General features: G+C 34.0%; 1 protein-coding gene across 1 annotated transcript in view; it reads left to right on the top strand.

The window, feature by feature from the left end:
• The first annotated feature begins 2,245 nt into the window (after window positions 1-2,245).
• The window catches only part of LOC127846341 (chitin synthase chs-2-like), a 30,838-nt gene continuing 21,798 nt past the window's right edge, over window positions 2,246-11,285 (top strand). The window contains exons 1-6 of the mRNA XM_052377511.1: window positions 2,246-2,347; window positions 2,814-3,127; window positions 5,360-5,471; window positions 8,765-8,925; window positions 9,572-9,651; window positions 9,937-10,036. Of these exons, the coding sequence (XP_052233471.1) occupies window positions 2,246-2,347; window positions 2,814-3,127; window positions 5,360-5,471; window positions 8,765-8,925; window positions 9,572-9,651; window positions 9,937-10,036 (869 nt within the window). The remainder of the gene's footprint in view (window positions 2,348-2,813; window positions 3,128-5,359; window positions 5,472-8,764; window positions 8,926-9,571; window positions 9,652-9,936; window positions 10,037-11,285) is intronic.

Below are 11,285 nucleotides of genomic sequence, written 5' to 3'. Positions count from 1 at the left end.
AACCACGGTCGTTTGAACTGCATACACTGCAAATTGCATAAACATTAAGATCTGTCATAAAAATACAACCACCGTCGTTTGTATTGCAGACACTGTGAATATCTTGAACATATCAAACTTTCATTGGTATACATGTCTCGCCGTTTGTATTTCAGACACCGTGATAGGCTAACATTTATCATACGAAGACAACCCCCTTAGCTTAGTATTGTCAAAGAAATACAGATACACTAAAATACACGACCTATGTTAATATTTCAGATATTGCGATAAGTTTAGATTTGTTATGTGAATACAACAGCCTTCGTTTGTATTTCAGAAACTTCGATCTGGTATATCTGGTCCCTGGTTTTGATTCTCCTGGCTCCCTATGTCTTCACTATCATCTCATGCCTATGGCGAATCACCTTCAAGAAATCACGTCCGATAGAAATCAAGCCTTTGATTTTGGTGAACGTTGATCTATAGAATCTTTAGTATTTTAGCGTACATGACGCATCTAGCGTTACCTTTCAAGATAACATATTTTGGTCAGCCAATGTCCGTCGTCATAAGTATTGCATTTTCAACAAGTAGAGTGGGTACATGTCACAATACAGTTATGAAACATTCTTTATTAAACGTGATCAGAATAATTCACTCGACCATATCTAAACTACCTTATAATTTGAGCAAAGTGGGGAAAATCTAGAGAAAATGGTCACATCTTCGAAAACATATTGAAGACATGAACAACAAAATCTTGAAACCTAGAAGAAAATCTAAAATACTAATTTTTGATAATACTGGTCGGAATGTTTATCTTGACAAATACATCAGCCTTGTTTTGTTTGAGATGGTCTTTGGTAAAAATATGGTTTCCGGATGAAATCGAAGACAATATATTTAACCACTATAGAAGCCACATTTATAATTCTACTTAAATAAATCTATGACATAATTACGTCTTAACCACGTCAAGGCCAAGTTTTCATCGAGTCCATGGGGTGAAAACGAAGTCGCATGGTAACGAGATTGTAAACTACTGTTGTTTTTTAATTTTGATGACAATATTCAACCCGATACATTATTGTAGTTTGATGGGTTAAAAAAGAAGAAACAATGCAGTATCTTAGAAAAATTTTAAAGACATTTTAGATGTTTCATCTTTGATCTGATTCAGTGAATAAAACCTAGCCTCTTGGACAAAATAGTGTACCGTTTAGGTGATTGCTTTATGGCAATCATGACTATTTTGTTTTTATAATTGAAATTGTATTAGGCATTTATTGGCTATAGATACTATTTTTAGTTTTTCTCCAATCGCTGTCAAATATTTGCTTTTGGTTTTTTGTCGTAAGGTGATTGCGTCTTTAGAACCTATCTACGTCGGATATACCATCACTCATACATTGTTCATGTAAATGAAGTTTTTAATTGCGTCATTGTGTGCAAGATTAAGCCATACAAATTATTTCTTGACATTTTCTATTCCATGTTTATTTTTACTAAATGGCTTTAAATATCAGCTGTATACTATAAATTTCTTTTAATGCATCTTCCTTTAGATGCTCGTGACGGAGACTGTGCACTCAGTCGGCCTTAGTCTCTTCCTGTTTGGCCTGCTGCCAAATCTAGATCCGGTTTCCGGTTCCGCTTTTTGCTTGAGCACAGCTCTTATTCCCGCCATACTTAATCTCGTATATCCAGGTAAAGTTTTTGTTTGTTTCAATCATACTTCAAAATTTATTAACATTGTTGCAAGTGATAAACAATCCTTTTTTCTCATATATTATATATTTGTAGTAAAATTTAGGGCACGTGTACGATAATTTTTCGATCACAAAAGAACAAATTGTTAGTTGTGTATATTCCTTATTTATAAAAATAGTTTTTGCTAAAATAATTTTAAGTAAGGAATTATCCAAACAACATATTTTCGAAGCTATACATTTTCAACAAATGCATAATTTTTATTAGTCGTTTTGAGTAATTGTTGTCTTTTGCGTTTGTTCAGAGTGGTAGTGTTTTCAATATGTTTTTATCATATTAACATTTGTTGTACTACCGTAAAATTACGATCAAATAAGTTATGTGTTCCCCGCCCCCCATATCACTGAAAACAAATCAACATTTCTAAACTTGCACAATTTCAGAAAGTTCACACAACAAATCATACAACTCGAAATGGAAACTCGTGCGCCGCGTGGTTTCATTGGTCACCAGCGTTCTATCCATATCGTTCTGGGCAGTGAACGTTCATACGATGGAGGAGGCGTGGAAGAAGCATACCCCCGGTCTACTCATATTGTTTATACTCGCTCCAATTTGTGTGTCAATCACATGGTGGGCCAATTTCGTACCAAAGGTGAGTTAAGCGTTGGTGGCAAATTAGTAAAATTAGTTAAATAATGGTCGTTTGGTGTCTTGGTGTCTTAGCAATACCAAAAGTATTCTCAATATATTTAACCAATAAGTATCGTCTCCAATTAGATTATTGTTGTATGTGTAAACAAACCAAGCGCTTTTATAAGCGACGTAAAAGTTTTAGACGCTGGTTTGGTTTGCACTTACATGTAATTACGGAACAAGAGTAAGGTTCATCTCGCAATCCAACTGGTTAAAACCGCCATTTTTTTATTGAAAATTCCAGGGCGTTTATCCCAGCTATTATCTTATATGTTTTAATAGGTATTTTGTTATTGCGGCTGTGGATAAGAACACAAAATGCTCTCCTTTTAGACTTTCTTGATTTTTATTGTATTCTGCGCTATTTAAAACAAACAGTCCAACCGCAACGAAGGACGCATATGGCAATTACACATGTCTTCCAGGGAAACGATAAGTCCATCGGCTTAAAAAACATAAAGCGCCATCTCCACAACTGCAATACTAAGGTCTATTTGATCGTGTACACTTGGAAAATAGTCGTCACGATTGCCGTGGTAACTATCATCTACGGCGTCGACTGTGTCAACGGAAAAAACTGTCTCGAAACTATCTATGGCGCCAGACTCAACGCGACGCTGATGTCGGGGACATTTGGAAATACGTTGTTTGTCGAGAACGACGTGTATGATGCGTGTCCGACGTACCTACCGCTGCAGGTCGCCGTTGTGAATATAGTGTCTAGCTATGCATGCTACAGGTAGGTGGCCGTTATATTATTTAGAATCTGATTACTGTGTTCGTTATTCATTATGCTCATACGAAAACATTTTTAAGCTTCACACTTGCACAGTCGCGCATCTGATCACACGTTTTAAACTGCAAAAGTTGTAAAGATCATGGACAGTTTAACATTAAATCATGACAATTCCGTTGAGAATTTAAGTATAATACTCCATTAACATGATGATGAACATAAGTATTGGATAGAGCCTTCATAAGCCGTCCATTCTGCTAACAGACATATTAAACAATACCATTGGATGTGGTTGGAATCAGCGCTAAATATTCGTTAAATAATCGTATACAAATGTAACTGATTAATCAAATTAAAAATGACTAAATATTTGTAATTTAAGTATCAGTATAAATAGTTATTGCTATAATATTTTAGCATTTTAATATGTGTGTAATATATTTAATACACGTTCAAACGAGATTTGTTGAAAAAACAACAACACCTGTTCGGTTTTTTAAATCATGCAAGTGATATATTCGTGAGTTTAGAACGACACAACTCTGCATAATTTGGACGACAGAAAAAGGTTTTGGTATGTCCAAGACATGAACGATAATACGATCAGATATCATCATAAGCTAGCATTTATAGTTGTTTGAAATAACAGCATGCACATGATAATATATTTGTACCAATAGTCATACAAATATTAGCGTTAATTTCCAATTGAAATTTGAATTCAATGAAATGAAAAACAGACAAATTGTATATCGGTCAAGCGGGGTTGTTAAATGATAAACAATACACTGAATTGGTTTTAACCGAAATAATTTTGAACTCTATCAACAACTAGAAATCGATTAACTTCTAATCGATATAAACGTAAAGAGATGGATAAAATAGCCTATTGCGTTAAGGCATACAAACTTGTTTGTTTCCACAAAATCCACCGACCCTACATTTTGTGTCCACACTTAGCTGTTATTTACTCCAGGCTAAATTTTAAATCATTTTTTAGCTTTTTTAAATCACATTTGTAAAACAAATGTGTGAAGAATCACTCACAACATTGTTGTCCTCACGATGCAAATAAAAATATTGCTGTAATTGTAAACAAACGGCTTTTGCAACAGTTTTATAATTAATTACAAAAAATGTGTATGATGAACTTTAAGTTCGGCATAACGTTTTCTAGTCACACATCTGCATTTACGTCATCAATATTCTCCAAAAATGGAGTTCAATAATTTATTTTGAAAATATTGAGAAACACCCCTGGTTTACGGGCGTTTTATTCAAATAAAAGGTCATCCACATTGTTTAAGAACGTAGACTTGTTGATTGATAAATGTTTTAGCGCTACCTCCCATCCACCAAAAGACATAAATATCTTCGTTTTAGTCACCCCATATATATATATGCAGCACAAAAATAAATGCTAACAAAATTTAATTAAGGACATGCTTATTGAGATTGTTAAAAGTTTACCAAAAACTGTAATTTACTTGTCTAGAATTCAAATGAACGAAGGTGTTTCAATTATCACTTTCGAAAGCTTTAAGCATATTCACAACATTTTCTCTACAGATGAAAAATTAAACACGTTTACTCGCATTTATTGCGAAATCAAAACGGTCAACCAAAACGATGACAAGGTTATGTTAAGTTGAGGTGCAAACACAAACGTCACATCACTGAATTAGCTCCTTATAAGGTTACGTTTACTAAAATGTTCCTTCTTCACGTTTCAATCATTTTAAAGATCTAACTCGCTTTGAGCCAAAACTTTTAAAATACATCATACGACGCTATAATCCCTAATGCGCTCAAAACATCCATGATTTCAAGAACGAATAAAGAAATAACAGAGTTTAAATAGAAATATTGTAACCGACTTATTGCAATTAGCAATGAGAAAGCATTTAAGTAGCGAAAAATGCCGTATGAAATGCGAATGTAGTACGCTGTATTCCCGATTACGGTCAACATTGTGCAAGTTAAATTTTATTAAGGCTACATTCAACACAATAATTTTGTAGTGTTCCTCAGTGCATTGTATTTCGATATGTAACTGACGTATCTATGTATTCTGTGATGACTTCGCTGCAGGAGTAATGGATTTTCTGTTCATGCAGTTTTTATAAGGAGAAATATCTTTACATTTATTAACGAGTTGAATATATTGAAATTAAGAAAAGCTAGATAAGTTAATGACAAGTTGACCGTTTTATAAAAGTTGTTTTTTAAATGCAGGTTCTGTGTCGCAGCCAACAAGATCCTCACTCAGATTCCGAGTTTCTCGCTGCCTCTTGTTCTGGTCACGCCCATTTCGATTACAATCATAGCCGCCGGGTTCTCGCGAAACGTGAGTTCGCTTATGGTTGTTTTGTTAAGCGGCATTAGTTGTTAATCGAAACTCTGTGTCGACGTACGAATGTATTTGTGACTCAAGACCATTTATCAGCATATAACTGCTCGTATCATATAAGAGCGTGGTTAGTATGCGATTACTATGAAGATCCCATATGTCACAAACAGCATACAATGCAATCAAACGAGCTTATAATTTGCGTATTTCGGATATGAGTAATAACACGATAACAGTTTAAATAATACAACCATGCTCAAGTATTGATAATAAAGCAAACAATTGGCGCAGTTGTGATGTAGCAGTAAAATTGTGATAGCAGGACGAAGAATAAATATAACAATCTCCAAAGTAGAGATCATTTAGTACCCCTCGTTGTTAGAGTAGCGATGAAACCTTGACATGGTGCAAAGGTTAGCGCAAATGAAGAATTTGCATGGAAACAGTTCGAACAATCTAATCATATCACATCGTAATAGTAAAAATAGTAAGAGGTAAATGAATGATATGATTGAGTAACTATATTTTCTATAAACATCTTTTAACAGCTGACAACATGTTTGTCTTAAACCCGCTTATTAATATTCGACGATCTCAGTGCAAATAATTTTTGTGTCCATTTTTTTATTTAAAAGCTGCATTTGATACGATCAATAGGTCTTTATTGTCGTATACTTTAGGCATGTACAGTTTAAGCAGAAAGTTTGCAATATTGTAAAACAAATGTATACAGTAACCCTTTATTATAAATCACGTGTAATGTCGAAGATCAAACTAGTTCGCATGTTCAGTTTGAGTAAGGCAAGAAGAAAATATTACCATATTATTATTTTAATTTTTGTTTAATGATCTGTATTGATTTTAAGGAAATATCAGATATTTCGATGGATTAGAATTCCATAGTCAGTGAAATGACAACGTCCATCTTTTTCAATCCCTTTTTATTGTTGAACGCTGACGACACTTTTATCGTAGCAAAATTGTGACGTATGGAAACTTACTGTTAACATGGAAACGACCATAATTGTTATTGTTAGTAAAGGTAGATCAGTAATTAATGAATTTTTCTGTAAAGGTCATCCCCATGAAATTGTTTAAAATGATATATACCACGGTATTATATTTAATAGTGCCTTTTTCCACAGAAAAAAAGAATCTGGCCAAACATACATCAAAAGCTCTGTATAAATGCTTAAACTCGCTTAAATAATAGGTACGAACATTTTGACTGGGCATTATACACATCATTTTTGTTAAGTGCGAAATGATGAATATTTGGCTATCTCATGAATTTCCTAATTTCAACTGGCTCATTCAAAGTATAAAACAGATCTAGGTATAAATGACTGGTACTTTTATATAAATAAATATAGAAAATGCTATAGTTATAGACTGTTTTAAGATACACTTTGGTTTTAATCTTACCTTATTAAAACTCAATATAAATTTCGACAACACGTTATACAAGAACTAACAAATTACCAGTCGAAACTCAAAGTTTGCATGTAATAGAATCGAACCAAAAAGTGTGCTTTAATGTAGCTTGAATAATAATATTTGCGATGAACTATATCTTTGTTTTGAATGTAATGCCCTTAAACATATAAAAACACGTTTGATCGATAACAAAAAATTGCATGAGACTAAATAAAATAAAATTTTAATCGCTGAAGTCCTCGATAATATTAATAATATTATGTTCAGGAAACTAAGTATGTATGTTAAGAAAGTATGGAAACAATTTTAATGTATATTATGGTTTTCGTAATTGTTTCTTTATACATTTAAATATCGTCTGTTTTCCCCTATTGTTCGTATGTGTCGCCCAACTTGTAAATATGCTCACATTTTAAATGAAAACAAATGCCTTATTATTTGTTGCCCTGTCATAAATGTGTCTTCCATGCTTTTTTAAGTGTTTGCTTATATTTTCATGCTATGCATGAACAGTTACTTCAAACTATAAGTAAGTAATTTTAAATTTACTATTCTAGGAGCTATCCATGACCACTGGTTGTTACCTCCCTTTTCCAAAATGGACGGACGGACTCGCCTACAATTGGTCAATGATCGTGGCGAGCATAATGGGATATATGACAATTATAATGGTGACTACATATATTTGGCGGCAGACGAATGAGCGCATGAAAAATGAAGATCGGTAATTATACGGCTTTGCATTGGTTTTAAGTTGGATTAACACTACCGTGATGTACATGATCATCAAAGAATTACGACAAAGTGAATATGTTTTAAAAACACGTGTACTGTCAATTGGGTTAGATGTGCAATATTATTCAGGTTGCTATGAATCTCGATGCGTTTCCTAAACTGTAGAATCTCAGTAGCTTATTTGTATAGATGTGAACAGCAGTTTCAATGCCCAAATATTTTAAAGAACATAATATTACCCCTTTTATATTACAAAATGTGTGAACAATTGTTCAGCGTCGATATTTAGTGAATATAAGTGCATTTTTTTTTCTTTTGGTTAAGAATTTTCGTTCAACCGATGTACTGCGGTGTTCTATTGGAGCAGTCGATGCTCCTTAATATACGGAAAGAGTGGGACACTGAGGCGATGGACGCAAAGGTATTCAAACCAGAAACGTATAAGATCATTTTTATATACTCAATTATCTATGTGTAAGCGTGGTTTACATCAGAGTACGGTACAAGGAGAACTTATACTGCCTTGCTGTTTGGGCTAGCGGTAGAGTACCTGCCTGATTTTGAACCGGAAGGTCTCAGGTTCAGTCCAAATTTTGAACGGGGAATTTTTTAACGGGTTACATTGGCGCCCAACGTAAAAACCCACATAAATCCAACGTATGGTTGTGTTTTATCTGATGACCCACAAATGTTATGGCAGTAGTAAATTCGTGGAAGAATTTTAAAATTGGAGTGGGTGTGTGTAGCAAGGTTCGGTGTAGGGAGAACCTATAATGCCTTGCTATTTGAGCTAGCTTTTACGTCGCGGTAGAGTGGGGTTACACTACTATTGTTTTAATTTCAGATATGTCTACCTTGGAAATATATTGGTCATGTTCAATAGCAAGAAACGGAATAAATAAAATCAATTGTGTCAACACTTTCGGGGTAGTGAAAAATCATGATATATATATATATATATATATATATATATATATATATATATATATATATATATATATATATATATATATATATATATATATAGTAACTATCTTTCGACGCTTTTGTTGTTTTTTTAAATCTCTATTAGGGAAACAAAGGCACCATTTACAAGTGTTCTTTAATCCATTTCACAGATAAACAAGTTGGACATGTCTTCATCAGAAACCCCGAAGAACGGGTTCCTAGACTCTCAGAGCTCTCTGCGAAAAGACGACACACCCTTTATTTACCTATGCGCAACCATGTGGCACGAGACCGAGAAAGAGATGACCCAGATCCTGAAGTCTATCTATCGGTTATACGTTTCGTGTTTATTTTAATTTCGTTATTTTCAACAAATGGGGTCAGGTCGATATTTTGTCGTGATCGGTTATTCAAAAGTATGTCACCGATTTGACCAATTGATAGCGAATCGACATTTTTTGTAGACGGTTAATATTCAAGCGACTGAGCATTCGGGGCCAGTTTGATTTGGAGTGCGGGTCCTGTTTTGCCTTCCCCTTCCATCCGCCTTTTAAAAACGACAACTACATTTATTTTTTATTTTACAACTTGCAAAATAAAAAAAAATGTAATATCTAAAACAAAAGCTTGCATATGCATTTCAATGTAGCAAAAAACTAGGTACGTCGCCGTTACATAATGTATTTGTTACAGACAATTCAATAAATCACTTCGTCGTCTAATCTCATGTTCCGTTTTGACACCGTGTAGTTCAGTACTGGAAGTTTCCATTGAATACACAATCCAGACATATCGTTATTTCATTGATCGGACATAGTACGCTGTTTTTGAAACAAAAACGACGATGTATAATGTGTATTTAATGGGTATATAAGAAATTGATATAGCAATATGATTAAATCTTATTACCATGCACAGCATTTTGATTTAATTAAAGGCCTTGACAATTTAATACGTTGTTGTTGTTTTTTTGGAAGCCTGGATACTGACCAAGGCGAGCGGAGGAGTCTGCAGTTTTTAACCAATATCCCGGATCCGGATTATTATGAATTTGAGGGTAGGATTTTCTCATTATTAATTAATGAACACGTTATCGGGGCAAGTCTTAGTTTGTAAACATTCTATTAGATATACTACATAAAAATGTCGGCTATGTTGTATGTTTCTCTTAAGACACTAAGTAATAGCTTGAAACAGAAACACAGATGTCCGGATATACCTCCTGCTGTACGGGTTGACTTCTTCTCCATAATGCAATTAGTATGATAAGAACAACCAAATCATCGTGTTTAAGGGAATGCAGGTGAATGTTACAGTTGATAATCTATTCAAGCGTTTTCAGCTCACATTTTCTTTGATGACGCGTTTAATTACGAAGACGGAGAGTCAAGAGTCAACGGTTACGTCAAACAACTGATGAATACAGTTAATTACTCAATCAGGTGAGTTTATCCTAACACTATCAAATCCTTAGTACACGGTATATAATAAGAGTGTTTCTATGGATGGTTTCGCTCACGTTGACGACCCGAATCATAAGGTAATTTGCTTTATGCATGAGTGTTCTTGCCTGCTTGCGTGAGTCTAACAAAGAATGAAGGACAACATAATTATAATAACACAAGTATTGATATCAGCAAGTCCTGTATTAAATTCTAACCACTTTTAAAAATTATTTTATATGTTTTGCCTAAAATTAAATTCTTCATTTAATATATGTCCATTTCTTAGTATTCATATTCATGTATTGACAATTACGTAAACTCCTCTTCTCCCCCACCCTTCCTTCACCAATTTTTTTACGAACGTACCACCAACTGCAATGTATAAGTCGTAAATTGACGTATTCGTCTATAATTTAAATGGGTCAGTATGTCTCATAGTGTACATAAATTCCGATTTAAATGTTTCATTATACAATTCTACATGTAAACAGTTGCACGTCTTAATTTAGTTTCGGCACCTGGTATGTTGCAATACGCACGCTTTTCACGCATGGATTTTGACAGACGACAGAAACAATTTCGCGCTATTATCAAAGCACGAGTTTTAAATGGCGTGCATGTGTAGTGATTGGTGAATCCGGTAGATGCATACAAAGGGCCTTAAAGCAGCAACAATTATCACGTGGCTATGGAAAAACGGTGTTAATCAGTTTTATAAACGGATATGATGAAATGCATATACTGGCATTTAATTGCGACCGCGTAAATTTGGTAAAAGGCAATTGTTTTCATTACTTACTCGTCCAAAGCATTAAATGGCTTAGCATTTGCTATAATTTTTCAAAAGTTACACTTGTACACAGATAAAAGGTTTTATAAAGATGTCCGACATTGTCTTTAATGAACTGTATTAATTACCGTTTTAATTAAAAAAAAATGTTATTGCTTTTTGTTACATGTTATTCACATATTCACCTCATGAAAATTGTGTTGAAAACTGCACGCATATTCAAACCACACGTAAATGTTCGTACATTGTTTGTGTCCTCACATGGCTAATTATTAGGGGGGGGGTCATCATCGAAATATCTAGTATTTTAAAATTTGATTAACATGCAGTATTCTTTCGACACATTCAAATCGCACTTTTAGAGCCGCGTCAAGTGAAAATGGGTCTTGTGGCGCTTCGGGTCGATTAGCTCAAACCCAGTCTGCATAATTGCGCAGTCTGCTGGCTGCATATATT

The sequence above is a fragment of the Dreissena polymorpha genome, chromosome 9 (genome assembly GCF_020536995.1).
Source record: "Dreissena polymorpha isolate Duluth1 chromosome 9, UMN_Dpol_1.0, whole genome shotgun sequence".
Classification (NCBI taxonomy): domain Eukaryota; kingdom Metazoa; phylum Mollusca; class Bivalvia; order Myida; family Dreissenidae; genus Dreissena; species Dreissena polymorpha.
This window is presented reverse-complemented; position numbering and strand designations above follow the sequence as displayed.